Source organism: Dermochelys coriacea, chromosome 12 (assembly GCF_009764565.3).
Source record: "Dermochelys coriacea isolate rDerCor1 chromosome 12, rDerCor1.pri.v4, whole genome shotgun sequence".
Taxonomy (NCBI): domain Eukaryota; kingdom Metazoa; phylum Chordata; order Testudines; family Dermochelyidae; genus Dermochelys; species Dermochelys coriacea.
In genome coordinates this window covers 3,530,888-3,556,178 of record NC_050079.1, presented here as the reverse complement: position 1 = coordinate 3,556,178, position 25,291 = coordinate 3,530,888, and the positions used below count along the sequence as shown (strand labels likewise).

Here is a 25,291-nt window from a genome sequence, read left to right as displayed (position 1 = left end):
GCGGGCGAAACACAGGCTCCTGTGGAGGCTGACACAGCACCTCCCAGATGGGCCCCGGGTGGGGGGAGCCCAGGCAGGCCTGCTCTCTGTGTAACCTCTGACTCAGCCCCCATCCATCTCTGCAGCCTGTCCCCTGGGCTTTCCCCTCCTCTGTCTCCCGTTCTCGGGGAGATGAGCAGCTGGCAGCAGTGGGAGGACAGACCAGACCGGTGGCATCCTCCCAGCAGGACGGGTCAGCCCCACACACCTGGCAGGAAGCAGAGCCCTGATCTGGGCCCACCTGGGCTTCAGGTGTTGGACAATCAAACGCTCTACAGCTGGGGGTTCCCAACCCTTCACCCCTTGCGCCCCATGAAACCTGCCCCGGTGTGCGCCTGGGTGGGGACTGATCCTGGGCCCGGTTACTGCCCTGGAGTGTGCCCAACTGGGGACCGATCCTGGGTCCCGATTACTGCCCCAGGGCGTGCCCAGCTGGGGACCGATCCTGGGCCCCAATTACTGCCCCAGTATGTGCCCCGCTGGGGACTGATCCTGGGCCCGGTTACTGCCCCAGTGTGCACTCGGCTGGGGTCTGATCTTGGGCCCCAATTACTGCCCCAGTATGTGCCCGGCTGGGGACAGATCCTGGGTCCCGATTTCTGCCCCAGTGCATGCCCAGCTGGGGACTGATCCTGGGCCCGATTTCTGCCCCAGTGCGTGCCCGGCTGGGGACTGATCCTGGGTCCCGGTTACTGCCCCGGTGCGTGCCCAGCTGGGGACCGATCCTGGGTCCCAGTTACTGCCCCGGTGTGCACCCGGCTGGGGTCTAATCCTGGGCCCCAATTACTGCCCCAGTATGTGCCCGGCTGGGGACAGATCCTGGGTCCCGATTTCTGCCCCAGTGCATGCCCAGCTGGGGACTGATCCTGGGCCCAATTTCTGCCCCAGTGCGTGCCCGGCTGGGGACCGATCCTGGGTCCCGGTTACTGCCCCGGTGCGTGCCCAGCTGGGGACCGATCCTGGGTCCCAGTTACTGCCCCGGTGTGCACCCGGCTGGGGTCTGATCCTGGGCCCCAATTACTGCCCTGGTATGTGCCCAGCTGGGGACAGATCCTGGGTCCTGATTACTGCCCCGGTGTGCATCTGGCTGGGGTCTGATCCTGGGCCCCAATTACTGCCCCGGTATGTGCCTGGCTGGGGACAGATCCTGGGTCGCGATTACTGCCCCAATGTGTGTCCAGCTGGGGACTGATCCTGGGCCCCAGTTACTGCCCCAGTGTGTGCCTGGTTGGGGAATGATCCTGGGCCCTGATTCCTGACTGGGTGCACTCCCAGCTACATGGGTTCCAACTGTTCTGGACAGAGCTTAGGCCTCTGTTACCTCTCTAGGCACTCTGCCCAGTGGGGTTTGGACCCAGCTCCCTGGCACCTCCCCAGGCTCTCTGCTGCACTGCATTCCCTATTCATTTGTAACCCTTCCATACTGGAGCAGTGTCACTCCATTCATGGCCTTTCCTGTAGGGTTTCCAAGGATGCCTCTCCATATGGGCCTCGGTTACCCAGTACTATCTGAGCAGATGCACTGCTCTCATGCTCCATCCCATCACAGCTCCATCCCCGGTACCCAGCAGTGCCAGTGCCCTCTCTGTTGCCTACCTGGCTGAAAGCTGTGCCACAGAGGGAAAAGGAGCGGTGTGCAGATGGGCACTGGAAAGCTGTCACCTCATTCATCAGTGACCTTACCTGTGACACTGGGTCACAGGGTGACTGGGCCCTTTATGAGGATGTGTGCATATGTGGGGGGCAGGTCCACTGCAGCTGAGACTGATTACCAGCTGTCCAACTGGTCTTAAGGGAAGACACCTGGGCCTTACACAGGAGGAGACAGTAGGAGGGGAAGGTTGCTCGCTCGCTCGCTGACCTTTTCCAACCCAGGGAAGGACATGAGGACGCTGCAGTGAGCAGGAGACCTTGAGTAACTAGGGGTAGCAAGCAGAGCAGCAGAGGGGTGGTTGTCTGCTGACCTCTCTGAGCCAAAGACGGGGGCTGAGGGAGGCTGAATGCTAGCTCGGGAGGGTTGGGCATGGTTGCGTGGTGAAGAGCCGACTGGGACAGATGAGCACCAGGCCTGTGGGAGAGTGTGAGCTTTTGTGTTGTGGTGGGGGACTTAGAGGGTTGCTTTGAACTATTTGTGCTGCTCAACCAGCTCCAGACTGGGGTGGTGGTAGCCACGAAACAGCCTGGGTGGAGTTGACTAAGGAGCCTGGACAGTAAAGGAAACTGAGTCAGGCTTATGCGGAGCCAGGCTCGGCTAGCACGGGGTGCTCCAGGCCAGGCATACCCTTTGACAGGCTGGCATGGGGGATCAGGCTGGATGGCCATCAGGGAAGCAGGATTCCAGTCAGGGCCTGGCAAATCCTTAGCACATTGATGAGGCCTTTCTGCGTGGTGCCCAGAGATGAGGGGAGAGAAGAGACCTGCCTAGTCCCATCTACTAATAGGGAAGTGCCCAGCTAATGGAGGCGTGGCCAGTTAATAGGATATTGGGGGCGATGGTATTGCTGCTGTCACAGAACGGGGTTAGTGGGGCAACAGAATTGCTCAGTAGTCAGGAGGCTACTGGAATTGGCCTAGAGCTGGCACAGCCCAGCTTGCTGGCAGGGAAGGGAGCTGCCTCGGCAAGGAGTTGACACTGCCTGGTTCTGGGCACTGAAGGAGAAGAGCGAGAGGACGGCAGCTTGGAGACTGGAGCGGGGAGGGAGTGGGGCGCCTCGTTCGGCAGTGTGTGGCCCATTGATGCCAATTCTGTGTAGGCGAGACTGGCGGAGTTAGGCCGAGCTGTGCCAGCCGCACGCATGCTACATTCCATGGTCTATGGGCACCGTGCCCTGTGCTCTCCGAGTGAGGGTGGTGGGGTGGGATCCAGGCGCCTCCAGGGCTCCCTCCCTTTTCCTTGCCCACCAGACAAAGCCTGGGATGGTGGGGAATCAATCTCCCTGGGGGAGTTACAGTGCCAGGACTTTTCCCAGTCTTCCAGTGCAGGGTTAAAATGCAGAGGCTGGTTCTCCCCCTCCCCCTCCCACTGCCCCAGGGGAGTGAGGAGTCAGAGGGAAGCCACCACACCGCTTGGGTCATTTCAGACTTGAGGGTCAAGTTCAATCCTGGAGTAAGAAGGCAGTGCATCATCCATTGCCAGAAACGTTCCTGTGTCAGTGGTTCTCAACCTATTTACCATTGGGGGCCGTATCCAATACTACTGGTATGGCCCTGAGGATGTCACATGGGCCGCAGGCTGAGAACCATTGCTGTAGATGGAGGTTGACTCTCCTGGCATTTGGACCGGCTGCTGCAGGTTATTATTTGTATCACAGTTGAGACACGAAATCCCAACCAAGTCCCACTGCGCCAGGCCCTGTACAAACCTAAAGTGAGTGAGAGCCCCTGCCCCAAACGGCTTCCACTCCTAATGGATAAAGTAACCGATTTTTTTAGATAAAGGAAATGCAGTGGATCTAATTTACCTAGATTTCAGTAAGGCATTTGATACCGTGCCACATGGGGAATTATTAGTTAAATTGGAGAAGATGGGGATCAATATGAACATCAAAAGGTGGATAAGGAATTGGTTAAAGGGGAGACTGCAATGGGTCCTACTGAAAGGCGAACTGTCAGGCTGGAGGGAGGTTACCAGTGGAGTTCCTCAGGGATCGATTTTGGGACCAATCTTATTTAATCTTTTTATTACTGACCTTGGCACAAAAAGTGGGAGTGTGCTAATAAAGTTTGCAGATGATACAAAGCAGGGAGGTATTGCCAATTCGGAGAAGGATCGGGATATTATACAGGAGGATCTGGATGACCTTGTAAACTGGAGTAATAGTAATAGGATGAAATTTAATAGTGAAAAGGGTAAGGTTATGCATTTAGGGATTAATAACAAGAATTTTAGTTATAAGTTGGGGACGCATCAATTAGAAGTAACGGAAGAGGAGAAGGACCTTGGAGTATTGGTTGATCATAGGTTGACTATGAGCTGCCAATGTGATATGGCTGTGAAAAAAGCTAATGCGGTTTTGGGATGCATCAGGAGAGGCATTTCCGGTAGGGATAAGGAGGTTTTAGTACCATTATACAAGGCATTAGTGAGACCTCACCTAGAATACTGTGTGCAGTTCTGGTCTCCCATGTTCAAAAAGGATGAATTCAAACTGGAGAAGGTACAGAGAAGGGCTACTAGGATGATCCGAGGAATGGAAAACTTGTCTTATGAAAGGAGACTTAAGGAGCTTGGCTTGTTTAGCCTAACTAAAAGAAGGTTGAGGGGAGATATGATTGCTCTCTATAAATATATCAGAGGGATAAATACAGGAGAGAGAGAGGAATTATTTCAGCTCAGCACCAATGTGGACACAAGAACAAATGGGTATAAACTGGCCACCAGGAAGTTTAGACTTGAAATCAGACGAAGGTTTCTAACCATCAGAGGAGTGAAGTTTTGGAATAGCCTTCCAAGGGAAGCAGTGGGGGCAAAAGATCTATCTGGTTTTAAGATTCTACTTGATAAGTTTATGGAGGAGATGGTATGATGGATAATGGGATTTTGGTAAGTAATTGATCTTTAAATATTCAGGGTAAATAGGACTAATCCCCTGAGAAAGGATATTAGATGGATGGGATCTGAGTTACCCAGGAAAGAATTTTCTGTAGTATGTGGCTGGTGAATCTTGCCCATATGCTCAGGGTTTAGCTGATTGCCATATTTGGGGTCGGGAAGGAATTTTTCCTCCAGGGCAGATTGGAGAGGCCCTGGAGGTTTTTCGCCTTCCTCTGTAGCATGGGGCATGGTTGACTTGAGGGAGACTTCTCTGCTCCTTGAAGTCTTTAAACCATGATTTAAGGACTTCAATAGCTCAGACATAGGTTAGGTTTTCCGTAGGAGTGGGTGGGTGAGATTCTGTGGCCTGCGCTGTGCTGGAGGTCAGACTAGATGATCAGAATGGTCCCTTCTGACCTTAGTATCTACGAATCTATGAATCTATAAGTCAGATAAAGGGGAAATGGGCCCAGGCAGGTCAAGTGATTTGCCCGAGGTCAATCAACATGTCAGTGGCACAGCCAGAAATAAAACCCAGCTGTCCTGAGTCCCAATCCAGTGCTGCACAAGCTCACACTGAATCATCAGCCTGTGGAGGTGCTATTTAAGGCAAAGCTAAAGGGCATTTGACTTTATGGATTAGCTTAATGGACATTTTATTTTCCCATGTAAAGTGGTTATTTTGCACCTGCAGCAGCTTTTCCACTAGCAACAATAAATCAATCGCACACTAAACTAAAGAAAAATCTTTGGCCAATTATACATTTGTTTTAAGGAAACACCCCACAATGGTGCATTACATATCGCTGGCCAGATCCTCAGCTGCTGCAAACCAGTGTAACTCTACTGAAGTCAATGGAGTGATGTCGAGTGATTCGCACCGGCTGAGGGTCTGGCCTATGGTTTAAATAAAACAGAGTGAGAGGGTGAAACACAAATGCATCAGTCCTCCCCCTTCTTGTCTCCTTCCCCCCCACAACAAAATAATTTCAAATGTCTCATCTCTGAAGTATTTGTACATCCAGTAATTCCCGTGATGCAGCTGGTGTTAAACATGTATGCAGAAGAAACTGTGTGTTGTTAAACAGAGCCCCCTACAAGCTGAGTTTCAGCCTGGAGATGACTGTTGTATGTGCATTATAACATCGTAATAAAACAGGGGCCACATGCTCAGCGTGTTTACATCAGCAGAGTGCCGTGTGTCAATGGAGCTATGCTGCTCTGCACCCAACTGAGGACCTGGCTCACGATTGGTAAAGTCAATTTGGACAAAGCCCCAGTGAGAGGAAGGATGTTCCAGTGGTTGCAACACTAGCCTAGTCAAACCCGCAGTCAATTTCCTGCTCTGCCACTGATTTCCTGTGTGACCGTGGGCAAGTCACGTAGTCTGTGCCTCAGTTTCCCCTCAACTAGCTAAGAGATAATAGCATTGTCCTACATCAGAGGCAGGTGAGGGTAAATGTATTACATATTAGGATGGGGCACAGGTAATGGGTGACCTAGAAGTACCTGAAATGATAGACACAACAGTTGCCCTACTGGACCAGACCAAAGCTTCATCTCATGAGCTCTCCTGTGTGACAGGGGCCAATACCTGATGCTGAAGGTATAAACCTACCTGACCATGCAGCTAGGGAGCACTTTCCACCCTAAAGCATGCATGGCAGTTTGAGCTGATGAATCTCCTTATAGTTGGTGTATCTGCAGCTGCTCTTCTAATTCATGTAAATCTCCCCTCTGGTTTTGAAATGCACTACATTGAGGTTAATCACCTCGCTGCCACCCTGTTCTTCCACAGCTCAGTTTAACCAGTGGCTGGTGGAATTATTTGAAATCTGCCCTTTTTTTAGTATTATGGGATGGGAGAAACCAGAGGAATTGATACTGCATCTCACTTACTATGCAGTATAATCATTATAAATACATAATGTTACCTTTCCTCTTTGACCTGAGGATCTCAAAATGCTTAACACTAGCTGCCTAAACCTCACAGCACTGCTTTTACAGATGGGGAAACTGAGGCACAGAGCGGGGAAAGGGGCTTGTGTAAGGCCACCCAGTGAAACAGTTCTTAGGTGCCCACAAATCCTGGGGGTCCAGTGGGAACTACTCCTGCTCGGTGGGGAAGTCACCTCACAAGGTAAGGAGTGAGGTGAAGAGAACAGACACTCTCCAGGCTAAGGCACTAGACTGGGACTCAGGAGATTAACTGTAAACTCCTCGGGTGGGGACTGTAGTACAGCACCTAAACCAATGGGGCCCAGAGCTTGGGCTCCCTAGGAGCTGCCTGGAATAGAGAGAATAGTTAATAATCTGGGTTCTGTTCCTGGCTCTGATGCACACTCATTTAATCGCTCCGTGCCTCAGTTTCCCCTCTGTAAAATGGGGCGGGATAACACCCCTTCCTTTCTGTCTAGAGCTCGTGGGGGCAGGGATTGGCTCAGTCTGTATTGTACTGTACAGGGCCTGGCCCCACAGGGCCCCCACCCTAGAATACCCCCGAGGAGAGGCAGCTCCCGCAGGAAGGGGGCGGAAAGGGGCGGGGTCAGGCTGGAGCCCACCCTTTGCACGGAGCGGGGGGCCGCGCTGCCGAGCCCGCTGGAGCCGGGGAAGCGTGGGTTGCCCCTCTCCTCGGAGGAATACGGCGGCGGAGGGGCCGGGCTGGGCTGTGCCCGGGACCGAGCGGAGCCCGCGGGGAAGCCGGGGCCAGGGCGCTGCGCTCGGCCCATAGCGCCGCCGCCCCAGCTCCCCGGCCCGGCCACGGGCGTCCATGGAGCCGGGGCGCAGCGGGCTCGGGAGACGGGCCGCCGGGAGCGCCGGGGCCGGGCAGGTAGGAGCCGCCGCCGCGCTGCGCGGCACCGAGCCCGCAGGAGCCGGGGCGCTCGGGAATCCCCGGGGGAGCGCCAAGGATGGGGCCCGCATCAGGGCACCCCCGGGGGTACCCACCGCCCCTGCCCCTGCTACAGGGGACCCGCATCAGGGCACCCCCGGGGGTACCCACCGCCCCTGCCCCTGCTACAGGGGACCCGCATCAGGGCACCCCCGGGGGTACCCACCGCCCCTGCCCCTGCTACAGGGGACCCCATCAGCGCACCCCCTGGGGTACCCACCGCCCCTGCTCCTGCTACAGGGGGCCCGCATCAGGGCACCCCCGGGGGTACCCACCGCCCCTGCCCCTGCTACAGGGGACCCCATCAGCGCACCCCCTGGGGTACCCACCGCCCCTGCCCCTGCTACAGGGGACCCGCATCAGGGCACCCCCGGGGGTACCCACCGACCCTGCCCCTGCTATAGGGGACCCGCATCAGGGCACCCCCTGGGGTACCCACCGCCCCTGCCCCTGTTACAGGGGACCCGAATCAGGGCACCCCCTGGGGTACCCACCGCCCCTGCCCCTGCTACAGGGGACCCGCATCAGGGCACCCCCTGGGGTACCCACCGCCCCTGCCCCTGCTACAGGGGACCCGCATCAGGGCACCCCCTGGGGTACCCACCGCCCCTGCCCCTGCTACAGGGGACCCGCATCAGGGCACCCCCTGGGGTACCCACCGCCCCTGCCCCTGCTACAGGGGACCCGCATCAGGGCACCCCCTGGGGTACCCACCGCCCCTGCCCCTGCTACAGGGGGCCTGCATCAGGGCACCCCCGGGGGTACCCACCGCCCCTGCTACAGGGGACCTGCATCAGGGCACCCCCGGGGGTACCCACCGCCCCTGCCCCTGCTACAGGGGACCCGCATCAGGGCACCCCCGGGGGTACCCACCGCCCCTGCCCCTGCTACAGGGGACCCCATCAGCGCACCCCCTGGGGTACCCACCGCCCCTGCTCCTGCTACAGGGGGCCCGCATCAGGGCACCCCCGGGGGTACCCACCGCCCCTGCCCCTGCTACAGGGGACCCCATCAGCGCACCCCCTGGGGTACCCACCGCCCCTGCCCCTGCTACAGGGGACCCGCATCAGGGCACCCCCGGGGGTACCCACCGACCCTGCCCCTGCTATAGGGGACCCGCATCAGGGCACCCCCTGGGGTACCCACCGCCCCTGCCCCTGTTACAGGGGACCCGAATCAGGGCACCCCCTGGGGTACCCACCGCCCCTGCCCCTGCTACAGGGGACCCGCATCAGGGCACCCCCTGGGGTACCCACCGCCCCTGCCCCTGCTACAGGGGACCCGCATCAGGGCACCCCCTGGGGTACCCACCGCCCCTGCCCCTGCTACAGGGGACCCGCATCAGGGCACCCCCTGGGGTACCCACCGCCCCTGCCCCTGCTACAGGGGACCCGCATCAGGGCACCCCCTGGGGTACCCACCGCCCCTGCCCCTGCTACAGGGGGCCTGCATCAGGGCACCCCCGGGGGTACCCACCGCCCCTGCTACAGGGGACCTGCATCAGGGCACCCCCGGGGGTACCCACCGCCCCTGCCCCTGCTACAGGGGGCCCCATCAGGGCACCCCCTGGGGTACCCACCGCCCTGCCCCTGCTACAGGGGACCCGCATCAGGGCACCCCCGGGGGTACCCACCGCCCCTGCCCCTGCTACAGGGGACCCGCATCAGGGCACCCCCGGGGGTACCCACCGACCCTGCCCCTGCTATAGGGGACCCGCATCAGCGCACCCCCTGGGGTACCCACCGCCCCTGCCCCTGCTACAGGGGACCCGAATCAGGGCACCCCTTGGGGTACCTACCGCCCCTGCCCCTGCTACAGGGGACCCGCATCAGGGCACCCCCTGGGGTACCCACCGCCCCTGCCCCTGCTACAGGGGACCCGCATCAGGGCACCCCCTGGGGTACCCACCGCCCCTGCCCCTGCTACAGGGGGCCCGCATCAGGGCACCCCCTGGGGTACCCACCGCCCCTGCCCCTGCTACAGGGGGCCCGCATCAGGGCACCCCCTGGGGTACCCACCGCCCCTGCCCCTGCTACAGGGGGCCCGCATCAGGGCACCCCCTGGGGTACCCACCGCCCCTGCCCCTGCTACAGGGGGCCCGCATCAGGGCACCCCCTGGGGTACCCACCGCCCCTGCCCCTGCTACAGGGGGCCCGCATCAGGATGCCCTTTTCCATCCCAACAGCTGGGTGTAGAGGCCATATGGCTGTTTCTTTTTAAAGGAGCCTAGAGCTGGAGGAAGAGTCCTGAACTCTCCTTCTAGTGGCCCCCTGGGCCTGAGGAAGTTCTCTCCTCCTTAGGGGTCTGTCGGCTCACACCAGGGGGTTGGCCTGTCTCCTCTTTCTAAAGTAGCCTCAGGAAAGAAACCCCTCTCTCTGGGGAGCTCTGTATTTCATGCCTCACTAAAGGTTTCCTGGGTTGGAGCAGTCCTTCCACCCCAACTCCAGAGCGGTGGGCAAAGTTCCTCCAGAAGGGTGCTCCAGATGAGGGGATTCCTCTGTGACCCCTTGGTGATCCCATCACTGATTGGTTCCTAATTCACTTAGCCCACCGTCCGATTCCCTCCTGTTTTGCTGTGGGTCAGAGAGGATCTTTTCGGGTGCTGAGTTGATTGGGTGCCTGCTCTTGTGCTATCCTCAGTGGAGCCAGGCCAGGAGCCTGAATCTCTTCACCTCCCCCGATCTCAGCAAAAACCAGCCAGCCCAGAGAGGGACCAAGTGAGGAGAGTGGCAGTTGATGCTTTGTCTCTCCATAGCACCATCCATCCTAGGCTTTCAAAGCACTTCGGACTCGGGAGCGAATTCAGACGCGCAACACCTCTGGGTAGTATTATCCCTATTGTGCAAACAGAGAAACCGAGGCACAGAAAAGTTAGTGATTTGCCCCAGGTCGCAAAGTGAGGCAGAGCCTGCGAGTGGGCAGGAAGGAATCGGGCAGAATTTGATCTGTGCTTTTCCTTGAGGCAGTGACACAGCCAGGGAATGAAGGCGCATTTCCCAGGACCTCTGGGAGTCTGCATTGCAACTTTTCTCATGGCTGCGGACGTGTGAGCTGGGTCCCACCTGGGGTTGTTCCATCTGGCTTGCTTGAGAGACGGGGTCCCACATCACAGAGAGCTGCAGGGTCACAGACTGAGTCTGTCTCCCCCCTCCCCCCCCTCCCAGGGCATGCCCTTAACGAACCTGTAACTCCTCTTGTACCGTCCCCCCCCATCACACCCTGATAAGATCACATTGCTTTAGGATGTGACTCTGCAGTGGAGACAATAAGGGTGTGGGCAGCACATAGTTTTCACAAACCCTGCTGAAGGTCCCTGGCTGGTGATAGGACAGAACCCGGTGGAGCAGACAGCTGGATGTGTGGCTTTTACTTTCCTAGGGCCAGAGAAACCCTGATAAGATCAATGTGCTGGGGGTAGGGGGCCCACAGCAGACAGCGGGAGCCCTGCCTAGCCATTTCCAAAGGCCTCTGATAAGATAAGATCACCCTGCTGCGGGCTCTCTTATCTCCCAAGGTTATTTGTTAACCTGCTAGATTCCTTGGCAATAGTGTTTGTTTAGAAAACAATCCACCCAGGAAGAGCCCGGGTACAGGATTCTCTGGGGTCAAAGGGAGCCGGGCTGGTGAGGAACCGAGCCCTACTGCATGGGCCAGTGTTCGGTGTAGGCTGGGAGCCTGTCTCTGAAGGTGTCAGAACCCTGCAGTGGACATGACCCGTAGGCTCCTTCCTAAGCTCCATCAGTTAGTGGCTGGAAGGCAGGTGATGGGGAAAGGTCCCACTATCTGCCGTCTGATACCTCTCCAGGGTTAGGAGGGTGAAGGGAGTGCTTGCTGCTTCCAACAACAGCCCCTTGTGTCTCTTCCAAGGCGACCCACCAGACGGCTGCAGCTGCTACCATGGAGGCTTTAGAGAGAGCTCTTGAGATTCTGCCACAGTGTAGTCTGACCCGGACTGGAGGCCTGTAAGAGACTAACCCTGTGAAACATGGATGTTAGAGACAGGAGAGGCCCATTATTGTCCGGTCCAGTTCTCCAGTACAGGATTGTTCTCTATGGGAGAGTCCTTAGTGCTTTGTGGTGTCTAGCTTTAAAAATCCTCTGTACCAGGGCCACCATCCCTCCCATGGCAGACTGCTGCCCGTGCTCGTTGCAGCCCGCGATCCAGGATTCGTCCTGATGGCCCGGCTGCATTTGCCCTTCCCTCATGGAGGAAGAGAAGTTTTCGATCCCCTGGCCTGACCACGCCCTCTCTCCAGACCACCTCTGGAATTCCAGAGCAGAGCGGAATGTTCTGGAAATTCGAGAGCTCGTCGCCGAGTGATTTCCGTAGAACCCAGTTAGTTTGATCCCCATTGAATCCAACCATGTTCAGTGAGGGTTCATAATTCCATCCTCTGAGCCCTAGTCACGCCCCGGGCATCACACTAGATAATTCCCCCTCCTCTTCTCAAACCCTAGGCTTGAGTGGAAGCGTAGGAGAGGCTAAGCCCCAGAGGCCTGCTGAATGGAGACTCTGGAGGCAACAGGACCCGTGTTGTCCTCCTCACAGTCCTGAAGCTTTGGTCGCCAAAGGGGTTCTGGTTCTTGGAGGTGTTCCACACAGTGCCCACCTTTGGTACAGAGAGGCCCCGGGGACTGTTAGCTCAATGTGTTGAGCTGTCCATGCAAGGAGTCCAACCAAGCTGAGGTATATGGGCACTGTCGAAATTCTGCACTCGTTGCCTGTAACAAAACCTGCTGCACATCGGTGAAGTGTGAGCTACACAACCGGAGAAGTTGACTCTGGAGTCATAGAGTTTAAGGCCAGACCGGACAATCAGATCTTCCCAGGCTGACCTCCTGTACTTCAAAGGCCACCAGCACCCGCACGCCAAATCCAACGACCAGCAAATGAGCCAGCTTCGGGTGGGAGGCTCCTGTTTCCCATGTTCCAGCTGGACAGGCTCTTCTCCTGGTTTGGCGACACCCCGCCTAATCGTTTCGTCAGATTCCCCCCAGTTCCCTCTTACTCCATGAACAAGCTGTAGGGGGAAAATACCCCCTTCCCTATACCCCCTGCATCAGCAGCACTGTGATGGTGGCTTGTGCAACAAGGGGAAATCACTTGTGTGTCGGGCCGGGGGACAGCGCCTGGGGACTGCTGTATCCTCCCGTTCTGGGTGTTCTCAACGTCAGTAACTGGTTACAAGTCACCCAGGTGTAGAAGACAGGACCAGGGCCCTGCCAGAAGATGTTTACAATCTAAAGCCCGCACTGGCAGGTGTTGGTCTCACGAGCTCGGACTGGCTGCATGTGTGCCGTGGGCGTTAAGGTCTTGCTTTTTGGAAGCCACTGGTCTCCATTTGGAGAGGTGCCGCTGCACGGGTTTTCCCTTTGAGTTGTCGCTCGCGTGCTTCTTCTGCTGTTGTGACTCCAGTTCTGCGCTTGTGTAAGTCAGGGGCCAAACCCTCCCGGCTGCACGTGAGCAGGAGCAGGCCCTAACCGGGAGCTGTGAAATCAAGGGGCTGATGGATTTGCCTGCACGCCGCTATAGGGGACCCAACAGGTGCTGTGCAAAATTCCCTTACACAGCTCTGCCAGTGCCCCTCAATCCTGCCCTGCAGCCCCCCTGCTATCCCAGCCCTGGGCTTCCCTCCCTTACCCCTGCAGATGCCCCTCAGTTCAGCCCGGGGCCCCACACAGTGCCCTCTGCTCTCGTACAGGTGGATCTCGCATGCTGAGCACCTGTCGGGTGGTTTAATCCTTTGCACAGATAGGGAGTGGATGAAATTCAGAAGCTCGGTTTCTCTGAGGCCTCCCAGACCACAGGTTGTGAAGAGAGGCGTTCGCCAGCCATGCTAGCCTGACCTCTAGAGCTTAGGGGGGCTGTACTCTCCATTTCCCAGCCGATCGTCCCCCCTTTCCCTCAGATACAACGTCCTCATGTTCTCTTCCTCCTTCCGCCCCATGCCGCTGTCTGCACAGCCCCTCCACACCTGCGTCTCTTCTGGCTGCCCTGAGCTCAGACCGGTCCCCGGCTGCTCCAGGTGCTGAGGCAGTGGGTTAGATAGCTCCCTATCTCAGCGCAGCCCTGACCCGGTGGAGTCGGCCCCCTTGCTCAGCCCCAGCTCTGGCTCCTTGTATCCTGAGCTGAGATTGCGGGTCAGCTTTTCCGGCTCCCCTCCCTTCAGAGCAGCGGCTGCCGGGGATGCTGGGGCTTGGGGGAGAATGAATCCGGACAGGTGGCCTCACTCTGCCTTCCCAGCTCCCCTGCTGTTCTCATGATGACCTGGTGTTGCGGTGGGAAGCTATTCCATGTCTTCCTGTCCAGCGCTGGGAGGGGCAGCTTTTCGGTGTCTCAGCTGTGCTCATTGCTGGGGGGGGGCTTCCAGAGGAGAGGCTGCTGGCCATGTTGTTTGTTGTTTATCCCTCTCCTTTGCCTGCTGCTGGATGATGACATGTGCCCCTAGGGAAAGAGAGGTCAGGTCGTGTGCAGTGTCAGGGCCAAAATGCAGGGGCCTTGCTGGGCAGAGATGTCAAGGCCAACTTCTAGCAGAGAAATAGACAAGACTAAGGCTGTTTGAATCCTGATCCAGAGCCCCGGAAGGAAATCCAGCTAGCGGGCTCCCCTCTGGGCTTTGTCTCCTGCTCCTCGCTGGGTGGAGTGAGAGAGATTTGTACTGAGACACCCCCTGCCGCCCCTTCCTCTAGAGTATCCCCTCGCCTCCTAATGCAGATAAGCACCTGCCTGGGGTAGGTGGCAGGATTCTGAGGACCTGAAAGCGTGGACCAGCCTCTTCAGTGCTCTGCCATTTGTCAGTGAGAGTGAACACGGATGCACAGTGCTTGGTACGGTAGCACCATGTCCAGGGAGCTTTCGGTCTGCCCTGTCCACGTGCAGCTGGGCCCAGTGCATGTTCAGGAAGCAATAGACCTGGCCAAGCCATATCTGTTCTGGGCCTCCTAATTTGTCCCATCGACTCCTTCCCCTGCTATAGATCATTCTCTATTGCACAGCTACCAGCGCTCTGGCCAGATTCAGTTCAAAGGTGCTGAGCAATGGGGTTCCCACCCCTTCCCTTTCAGAGTCCGGGGTCCTGTTAAAAAGCCAGGCATGCTGGGAGAGCTGGTTGCAACCCGGAAATGCCCGATGTAGCTAAACCAGATGGGTGTAGAAGTACAGCCCAGGGCTGCCGCATGATTTGGTTATATGGGGCTGCACAGTCAAGATGCTGCTGTTGGCTCACAAGTTGTCCAGGCACTGCTGTGTTATAAAGGAGGCCTTGTGGGCTGTTACTAGGCTCCCCGACATGATAATTGTTATAGGGTGAAGGCCGAGTAGATCGCTTTCCTGGACATTAAGCCTTTTCTCCCTGTTAATTTCACCCTATTAACGCTGCTGCTCAAATCTCCTAATGCTCCTTCCAGCCCCCTTGCTGCAAGAGCAACCCACAGTTTTAAAGTCCTCACTCCACTACAATCAAAACCAGTTTAGGATTCTCGCCTCTGATCTGGTACCTACCAACTTGGGTGAGTTGGGTCCACATAGCCAGGGGCGGATTAGGGTTTTGTGGGCCCTTGGCCAGAGCAAGTGTGGGCCCCTCCCCACCCCTTCTGCCTTCATTCTCTTCCCCTCTGCCCCAGCTTCCCACCTTCTGTGTTCCAGCGGGCTTCCCCAGCTCCACCTGCCCCCCCCACCCCGGGGCAAGCCTCCGCTCCCCCGTAGGAATGCATTTTTCTGGGCCCCCTGGGCACGGGCCCCGTTGGCCCAGTGGCTAATCCACCACGGCACACAGCAGCTGTGTTTTACAACACAACTGTGTATCTGTCTAGAGCGTGTATCCTCCGCTACCATGCTTCCTCTTTGTAGCCGTGCATCCTGGGCAAATTGGGGCAGCTACCCCATGGTGTCCTAGCAATGGGGAGAACACCTGGAAGATGTACACACATGGCACCAGCAACATGGGGCAATGGACTGTGGGACGTTCTGCCACAGGGAGGTCTGAGAAGAGGGAGGAATGGCCTGCTCAGATATTCAGGCACAATTATTGTCATGCCATTAGTGTTGGGCTTCCAGAGCTCTCTATGTGAGAGGCAGGCTGCCCGAGCGGATAGAGCGCGGGATCTGGGCTTGGGGGATCTGGGTTCTAGTCTTGTCTCTGCAACTGGCCTGCTGGGTGACCGTGGGCAAGTCACACTATAGCTCTGTGCCTCAGTTTCCCCTTCTGTAAAATGGGGATAATGATACTGAGCTATACAAAAGCTTGATATTGTTATCCCTAGTGTCATTTTGCAGCGTAGATATTGTCCTGAACCAATGAACCGGAATCATATGCCAGCCGCCAGCAGTGAAGACAGGTTGTTACCTGCTGTGGCACAGAACTGAGTATGAGCCACGTGGTTTGCAGATACAAACCGCATTTAGAACCCACTGCACCACTGGCAGGTCACGCGCTCTCTTCCCAGATAGGGCCTAGGTTTCTCCCCCTTTGGTTGAGATCGGCTTTGGAATTCTCTTGCCGTGGACCCTGGAACAGAGACACAAGCCAAGCGCCTCCGCCACGCAAAGTTGGGCCGGCGGTGTTTGGCTTCTGACTAATTCTGTTGGTTTTTATGATCACTTTGAATTGCGTGAATTATTTAACGTGCAGACTCCGTGACTTGCTGGGAGAGGCTCCAGCTGGGCTGGCGCAGGCAGGGTGGTGTGTGCGGTAGATGGCGGTTGCCTTTAGGAAGAAAGCGAGATGCTCACTGCCTTCTTAGGAGTGTCCGAACGCCACGGCCTTAGGTAGACTGGCCGCAGGACTTGATAGCACAGATACCACGGTGATGGGCACAGTATGCAATCCTTGAGACAGACAAGGTGGGGGAGGTGATATCTTTTATTGGACCAACTTCTGTAGGTGAGCGAGACAAGCTTTTGAGCTTACACAGAGCTCTTCTTCAGGACTGGGATATCGTTACTGTCTCCTGGCTGCTTGGGGGGGCCCATAGGAAATGAGTTTAGTGCCTGAGTGTCATTGTTCCCTTTTGGCTTTGTGGAATGTGCGGGGAGCCTGGCACCTGTCAGGGTCGGCCTCTCAGGAATGAACATCAACACCCCGGCGCTCCGCGATCACGGCTGGTGTCTTTGCTCTCAGCAGCAGCAGTGGGCAGAGTGAATGCCCCCGGGGAAGCTGGCACTGCCCTGCACCTTTCTCGTGCATGGAGGCCTCTTGTCTCTAGGGCTGTTGGATCTGGTGCCTGTTTACCAGCGCTGGGTGCCCTCAGCAAACCCACCCAGCGCTGCGAGTACTTTATTCAGAGCACGCGGGGAAAACCACACGTGACCTTACGCTGTTGGAGCGCTGTGTAGGGCTGTGGCCACAGATTCACAGATGCTGACTTGGAAGATAATTGCTTACAACTCTCTAAAACATGTAGGGGACGGCATGTTTCATAACAGCAGAACGCCCCTCAGAGGCAGGAAAACAAGCCCTGTTTCCTTGTCTTTGTAGTCCTCCCCCCCCACCCCCCCGAGCCCCATGGGTTTATCATTGTAGGGTTAGTCATGAACCGGGAAGTGCATGCATTAGGTTGCTATTGTAGGGGTGCTCTTCTACCTTGAGCTGCATCAGAGGTTTGTGACGGTCAGGTTGGTCGTAGGCTCCGTGTACTGGTTTGTTATTGTAGGGTTGCACATAAGGACAGAGTGCCACACACTGGTTTGTAGGGATGCTCAGAGGTATGGGCTGCTGCACACCCTCGTTTGTTGCTGTAGGGTTGGTCATAAATGCTGAGCTGCGTTCAGTGGTTTGATTCTGTTTGCCTGTTCCAGGAAATAGTCGTGGAAGCCTTTGTCTTGGGGATATAAGGCAGCTAGGGAATTACAACAGGTTAAGGAAAAAAGGGGAAATTGGTGGTACGTTTCTCTCCCTCCCCTCCTTTGACAGTGCCCCTTTAAAAAACAAACAAAAGCCACCCACGCCTTTTATGTCTTAAATGCAAGAGAAATGTGTTTTGCAGACAGGATTGCACTGGGGTAAAACAGAGACTGTTTCACAAGATAACAGGGCCTCTTGCAACAACAATCCAGGATTGGGCTAAAGAAGGATTCACCCCTTCCCCATCCCAGCCTGCTCCTTTTGCCAAAAGCTGTATAGGTTCTGGTCAGATAAGTGTCCAGGTGGTCAGGGGCTTCCCAGAGTTCTCAGAGGCTCTTAACACTGCAGATTTCCTGTTGAGATGATTCTGAACCACAGAGTTTAGATCTGGATCTACACGTCCCTGAAGCCTGAGAGCTTTAGATCCAGCGCACCGGTGTGGGAATGGGCAGCTGCACATTTCCTGTCTTAAATGGTTTCCTTTGTTTGATTAAGGAACAACAGTGCAAAGAAAGAACAAAAGTAAAGTCTCCGTCAGAAAGAGCGGGGTGTGTGCCTCCCCTCTGGAACAGGCTGCAGTAGCAGCTCTGAGAGCAATATGGCTGCTGCCTCTGCAAGTAGATGAATTTCTTAGAAATGTAAAAGGGCAGGAGGCAGAAAACAGGCATCGCCATTTCCAGTGTACACAGCCCTCTGAGCACCCTGCTGAGTATCTGATGCTGCCTGCTTGCGGCTGGGTTGGAAAACAGAGAGAGAAAAACCATTCTTATGGGATAACAGCCGTTTCACTGCTGGCCCTAGCCAAAATCAGGTAGTGCAACAGCAGAAAAAATGATTTAAAATGCAAGTTAAGAGGGTTTGGGATGAGTAATTTTGTGCTCGTCCTTATTCTACCCCAGCCAGTTTGCCCATCCCTACGATCATTGCACAAAATAATGATGTAACACTGAAGGTTTATCTGTGAAACATTTCTACTATGTTTTCTTAGAGGGCGTCTCAAATGCCAGGTGTTACTGATCAAGCGAGCTGGGTGGCAGTGGCTTGATGAGCTGGGATTTGTTCTCCCGGATCTAAGTTTCCCTTTTTAAAAAGTCTCAAATCCCTCGTGATTGCAAAGAGCTTTCAAAGTGGGACCAGAGTGTGAGTGCTGTAGCGATATCTGCCTTGGGCAGCCTGAACTTTCCCATTCATCTGAATGAGATGATGAGCAGGGGGTTGGACTAGATTACCTCCTGAGGTCCCTTCCAACCCTGATATTCTATGATATGATGAAATGTTGACTCTGAAACCTAACAATGGCTGGTTAACTCTCAACATTAGCTGTTTTACTCCTGATCAAGGCATGCAGTAAAGGAAACAGTCTCACAAATTATGGAGCCTGCTGTGAGTGGAGTCTAGTTTGAGCGTTCAGGGTGTGGAACTTGGTTTGTAGCTTGGGAGAGTACCATGACATTTGTTTCCAATTCAGTCCCTGACTTAACTCTCCCTCAGAGGTAGTATATTAGTGTCAGGCTTCAGAAGAGAAAGAAAAGGCAAAAAAAGGGGGAGGCGATGAAAGAAAAGGGAGAGGGAAATGTCAGAGCAGGGAGGGTTGCAATTCAGTGGTGTTAAGGGGCCAGTGAGACAGGCTAGAGGTCTTGAGGGACAACCGAGAGGTGGATGGTTGGACAGGAAGAAGATTTGCAGAGATGGATGGGTGGACAGATGTTCCAGGTGGAAATCTGCAGAACCACACTTGAGCTCTTTGCCTTTCCACTCTCATTGCTTGAATGTGCCAAACAGGCCGCCCCATCTGTTCCTCATTAGGAACTTGAGGCCTCAGAGAGATTAATTAATGCTGCACTGCTGTCAGCTCTGGCAGAGAGAAACTCATGGCACAGACACAGTTGGTGTCCCTGTCCCGCCCTCGCCCTGCCAGTCTACCTGGCGCCCGGAACCCTGCCGTGGTGTTAAAAGCTCTGATGATTCATGCCTGATGCCAAGAGCTCCTCCCTTGTGCTGTTCTCCCACTCCTGGAACCAGGATCTGCACCCTTGCACGGGGAGCCCGATTCTGATTCACTAAAGCAGCTCTGGCGCCAGGAAATCCACCCAGCTGCTGGTAACTCAGCCTTGGCACTAATAACCCAGCCGCCCTGGAGCTAGCAATACAATGTTGGCACCGGGTATGCACTCCGAGGTCAGTAACATGATCCTGCTCTGTGCCATTACGCCATCCTGGTAGTAGATATGTGTAGTGCTGCCTTGGTGCAGGGCTCCCCAGTGGAAAGAAGCAGGGTTTGTCTGTGACGCATGGGGAGCTCTGAGCAGCAAACCTCAATGACTGGCGTTCCTCCCTGAAAACAGAAGGGGGACCCCCCCGCCCCGCAGGGGCACATTATGATCATTTTACAAACGCAAGCAGCCCCTTTGGCTCTGACAGGACTGCTGGCGTGTCAGCTGATTGCAATTTGGCCCTGTGTGTGCACGAGATCCCTGAGGGCTGGTAACATAGCAGTGGCCCGTAGCCACCCTGGCACTGGCATGGCAGCAATGGATAGAAGCGAGCACCTCTCGGGGGGAGATCCAGGAATTGTGCTGTGCCATCTGTCCATGTGCTGGCATCTTCCTCCCGTCTCTGGCCATGGGATTCTGGTACTGTCTGCTTTCTCCTGGGGTTGGTCATGGTGCCAGCCTCTCCGTGCTTGCGCCCATAACTCCGTCTCAGGGCAGCAAACCGTATGTTGGACACTCCATTGTAGTGTCAGCAATTCTTTTGAATGGGAGTTCCTAGCGCTGACCCCTTATGGCCATGAAAGACCCTGCAACGCTTTTCCCAAAAGATGGGGCATTAGCTCCAGCATCCTGGTCCTATTCCAAACAGTGTAATTCTCTTGTGCTTGCGTAAGTCACCCCCCACCCCACCCCCAGCACCTTCAATGCGGTGTCATTCTGCACTTCCTGTCCTAAAGTGTCGTGTGCAGCCTACAGGCCAGCCTACAATACAAAAGCAGCCAGGTCAGTGGACCTGGCTACATCCTGCTTATATCCTGACACAATTCCAATATTGTTGTGCCTTGTCGTGTAGATGGGACCTAAACCCATTTCTGCTGCAGCCCTCCTGCAGCACAATGCACTGATGTGGGATCAGATCTGCTTGGGTTGGTATCTAACAAATGTCTCTCATTTTTGAGAGCTGTCGCTCATTTTAATCCTAAAATGTCCTATATTCCCCGCTCTCGGAGAATTATTTGACAGAAATAAAGATTCATGCTCCAGAGGTTCTAGAGAGTGATTGATGCTAAAGGAGGGAAGCCCACATAGTTTAAATTTCCTACATACACGGTGTTTAGGTGCCTATCATTTTGGGTGTTCATCAGGCATGGCTTTCCATATTGGCAGGCTGAGAGGCATGCTTAGGTCCTGTGCTATGAGGTGGAACAGTGTTTCAGACATGACACTGTTGACTTGGTTGCTGTCGCAATGTAGATGGGCCTTTTCTGTATGCTGTCAGGCAGGTTCCACTCCAGAAGTGGCTGCATTTCGATGCATGAAAAGGTATACAAGTGGTGCGAAGGTATATTTAAAAAAAAAAAAAGATCCGTCAGAGAGGAGCAAGCGACGCACTGTTCCGGGGGCTTGATCCCCTGTTTGTCAGAAGCATCCAGGCTTGATCGGCTGGTAGGTCACTATGTAATGTGTGCCATCTCTGCCATCGCTTTCCTGGCTCCCAGGGTCAGTGGTAGATGGATTGATTTGGGGTACAGTTGGCTTCTTCAGTTGATTGGAGTGCTTTGGGATCTTTGGAGACGAAAAGAGCTGTAGATCTGTGAGATGATGTCATTATTTAGTAGCTCAACCCTCCTACTGCCCTGCAGTGACCCTCCTGCTTTGATTTGCCTCTGTAGTGCATTAAAGCTCTGGAGAGCCTTCATTGGAGATGATTTCTCCAGGGCCTGCAGCAGCCCCTGTTACATCCCTGCTGTGAAGTCTCATCCCCGCACACCTGACTTGGTTCCCCTCTTGGATCTGCAGCAGATTCACAGGCACGGAGAAAGTTGTTCCTTGTGCATCTTGAGGAAGAATCAAGGGGTTAACAACTGGACTGTTCCATTTCTCCTCTTCTGTATGATGCACCTTGGTTTTTCCCGAATGGTTCAGCCAGAAAGAGAAAAGCGGGGGGGGGGGGGGAAATCAAGGGGAAGATGTCACCATCTCTAATCTATCTGTCATTTTTATTTTACAGCCAGTGCCGGGAAGGAGGAGAGCATGAGGGCTGCTACAACAATGCTGAGGAGGACCCCGACCTGGACCCCGGGGAGGATCTGAAAACAGGTGAACGCAGAAGGAGGAGCGAGGGGAGGGGGGGAAAGACAGACGGAAGGAAAGCGGGCTTGGGAAAAGCCTGGAGCTCCTCGGGAGTGGATCCCGGCTGCAGAGGGCTACGCCATGGCTACGAATTTTAACGACATCGTCAAACAGGGCTACGTGAAAATGAAGAGCAGGAAATTAGGGGTAAGTGGGGAGGTGATAGCGGGGATTGTGATGCATGATTCATTACCGTTAGCTTTGAAGGTCTACCCCCCCCCACCCCCGCTTTTGAAACACCGGGGCAGCTGCAAAATGCAGAACGACCTCCCCCACCCCCCCATCCCTCTTTTGTGTTGAGAGCATCCTCGCTCAAGATCCTGTCTCTGGGTTATGCCCAACCATCCTTCCCGACCACGGCTGGCTCTGAGCAACCAGGACTCCTGTGCCATGCGTAGGGGGCTGTACACGGCTGCGCTGGCCGCTGTCACTGGTCATTCTGGGGACGGGTAAAGTTGCAGCTGTGGCGTTTCCACGGAAAAGTCAGGGAGGAGGGAGGGAGGGGGATTGTCCTTTGAATTCAGCTGCAGCAATCTCCCTCCGAGAGGAAAACTCTGCTGAATTGGGATCAGCCCAGGAGACAAGCTGTGCGTGGATAATTTTTTTGAGAAAAGCATCTGACCGCATGGGTTATTGATAGGCTAAGGGGAGAGAGGATGGGTTTGCACTTGTTGCTTTCTGTGTAATTCAGTAGGAATCTGGCACTGTGGTTTGTGCTCGTCCTGTCCGGACAGGGCAGGCTGCGGCCCGGTGCGGGCAGGGGCAGATTCACAGCCACGAGGCAGGCCTAATGGCCAAATCCAGCTAGATCCTTACACCCTGGTCGCCCCGGGCCCCTTCCATGCCACTGGCTGCATTTGCTCATGACGTCAGCACGGGCTAGGGAATAGTTAAATCTCCCGTTGGGTCCCTAGCCTGTGCATCACCAGGGAGGTTGGTTGTGCAGCTGGAGGAGTGGGTGGGTGGGTGGAAGTTGGAGGGCGGCATACATGGTGTTGTACTTCCCTGTAGGGGGATGGGAGCGGGGGGGGGAGTGTGTGTTAGCAGGTCACTGATTTGGGGCCCAAAGCTGGGCATGCTCTGCTCCCATGGATTGCAATGGGGCCTGGAGGCGATTTCCAAGGATTTGATCCTTAGTGAGAGAACCGGGGTTGTTGGTCAGGGACCTTGGGCCCCTCTGCTTACGGGAGTCACAGAGGCAGGCAGAGGCTGCCCGAGGGAGGAGTGGGGGTGGCAGGGGCAGCTGCTGGTGGAGGAGGTTCAAGCTTTTGCTCCACCCTGCCCCTCCCCCAAAGAGCAGTTAATTTTTTTCACCTGCCAGCCTGTCACGGGAGATGCAGGTGATCCCACGTGACCGGGGCTGGTTGGCTTGACCCATATTTTAAGCAGAGTTGGTGGAGAGCCGGTGTGCTTCGCATTTCAATGGAGAGGGCTCTGTACTGGGATCCGTTCTTAAAGGGGCCAAACTGCAATTGCTGAGACAAAGAAACCCCCAGTCTGGCGCGGAAGAGATGCGTGGAGCTGTGGAGCGGCACACGAGCCTTTTCCCCCCTGGCAAGAGGAGGTCAAACCCTGGTTTGTGGCAGGGGCCAATGTGAGATCTCAGTTTGGATGTGAAATAAACCATCACACAGGTTATTTGGCCATGAGTGGCACCTCTGCTTGGGATGGAGTCGGGTCTGGGGCAGCATGTGGGGGCAGGGCAGGATGGACAGACTCTGGTGTGGGGGACCAGGGTTGCAATAGCATGGGGCGGGGGGGCTGTGGGTCAGGATTGAGGGGCATCAGCAGAGCTGGGTGTTTGGGGCCAAGCACTGGAATGGAAAGGGGAGTGGTGAGTTGGGATTTCGGGGCACTGGCAGGGCTGGAATAGCAGGGCACCCACATCTCCACTCTGGTGGGTGGCAGCTGGGCCTGGCTGAGCTGTTTGAGGGCAGGGGGTGCACAGTGCCTGGGCTCGGGCCAGTTCCATCAGCACTAAATCACCCCCAGATAATGTCACCCAGCCAACCCGCCTGCAGCTGCTGTCTGTTCACATTCTTCATCCCAGCCCCAGCTGCCCTGGGTCCCTCGCATGGGGCATGGGGGCTGGGGAGAGCCTGTCAAGCCTCCTGATGTTCCCCAAGCCTCCAAACCGCAGCAGCCCCTGGGCCCAGCCATCGGGTGCAGGATGTTACCCCATCTGTGCTCGTGGACCCATGCACTATTCAGAGCTCCAGCCCTCCAGCGGGACTGCCTGTGGGTCTTGGCTGGCAGGCAGCAGCCTGTGTTCACAGGAAAGGAGCAGCTTCTGCACCCTGCCGTACGGGGTGAGAGAGGAGTTTAGCCTCCCCACGCGCCCTGGCATTTACTGCCGACAAAGCGGCTGGTTGCAACATGGCCTGTGGCAAACCCTCTAAGTCTCCTAGGCCAGTCGCTCACTAAGGACTTGGGGCTGATTTGAACCGGCGACTTAATGGTGAAAGGCCTTGTTTGTCGTCCCCAGGGCCCTGTGCCAGCCGGGTCTCCGCCGTGCCCTGCTGACCGTTGACAGCAGCGATCCTTCCCTCTTGCTTTCTGGGGCCTTGCACCGAGTGGGTGCGGCCCTCTGCTGAGCTACCAGGCCCGAGCCGCCCGGGTGCATGTGACAGATCTGGGCGTGGTAAAGTGAGAGAAAAGAGCACACCGCCCAGGTCGGGCTGAGAGGCAGCTCCACGGGTCGAACCCAGGAATCTGCGGGTTATGGCCCAGTTCACTGTACGCTTTGAGTATCTGGGGAAGCTGCTCTGGCAGGAATGGATGCTGGACTGCTCACATGGCCGGCCGAGAATCTACCCCAAACTGCTGGGCCTCCCTTGGGTGTGGCTTAGTGCTTTCGTAGCGCCATTCACTTGCCCTCCGCCGGCATCAGGGATTCGGCCTCGCCTCTGAGATGGGTGTGTCTAGCCCCCTTGTGCAGCTGGGGAGATGGAGCCCCAAAACTGGGGGAGGCCAACATCTTCCCAAAGTGGCTGCTTGAGGCATCCGGGTGGGTCCCTGGAGGCGTCCAAAACCAGTGGCCGCTCCTGGAGCTTTCTCTGCACACTCGGGATCTGACAGGGGCCTTGTGTACACCGGGACCTGTCAGCAATTCTCTCCCTGTTGCTCCAGTGTTGGTGCAGCTTCAGGGGTGGGACCCAGGGGGCAGCTGAGGTGGCAAAACCCAGCTGCGGCGACGCCGTGCGTCTGAGCGGGGAGGCCAAGCGCGGCTAACGTTGCTCCCATCTCTGGAGCTGCACTGCTGGATGGAGGGAGAACGTCTGACTATCATCCAGGCCGGTGGAGCCTCAGCTTCCTTCCCGTCGTTCCTGCTCCTGGCGCCCCGTCCCTGTGTGCCAGGCTCCCCTCTGCTCATTCCAAGCCCTCCTTTAAGGGGCATGACGAGCGTTGGCCAAGTGCTGCCACCGGCATCCGGTGCTGGAGAGAGCGAGGTTCTGAGGGGTAGGCCCGGGGACAGCCTGGGAGAGGGGGGAGTGTCCCCCAGCCCTGTGTGGCTGGCCGTGCGTGTGGCAGGGATACGTCCCCCGCCCTTGCACTGCCCCTCGTGCTAGGGCTGTTCGGCATGAGTGCTGCCCTCTGCAGGACTGGGCCCAGCCCAGGTGGCAGTGCTGATGTGCAGAGC

General features: G+C 56.2%; 1 protein-coding gene across 2 annotated transcripts in view; it reads left to right on the top strand.

Moving 5' to 3' along the window:
• The first annotated feature begins 7,166 nt into the window (after nucleotides 1-7,166).
• Nucleotides 7,167-25,291, top strand: part of DOK4 (docking protein 4) — a 45,161-nt gene continuing 27,036 nt past the window's right edge. For both annotated transcript variants that reach the window (XM_038368191.2, XM_038368190.2), the window contains exons 1-2: nucleotides 7,167-7,403; nucleotides 21,530-21,798. In XM_038368191.2, the coding sequence (XP_038224119.1) occupies nucleotides 21,733-21,798 (66 nt within the window). In that variant the 5' untranslated portion in view covers nucleotides 7,167-7,403; nucleotides 21,530-21,732. The remainder of the gene's footprint in view (nucleotides 7,404-21,529; nucleotides 21,799-25,291) is intronic.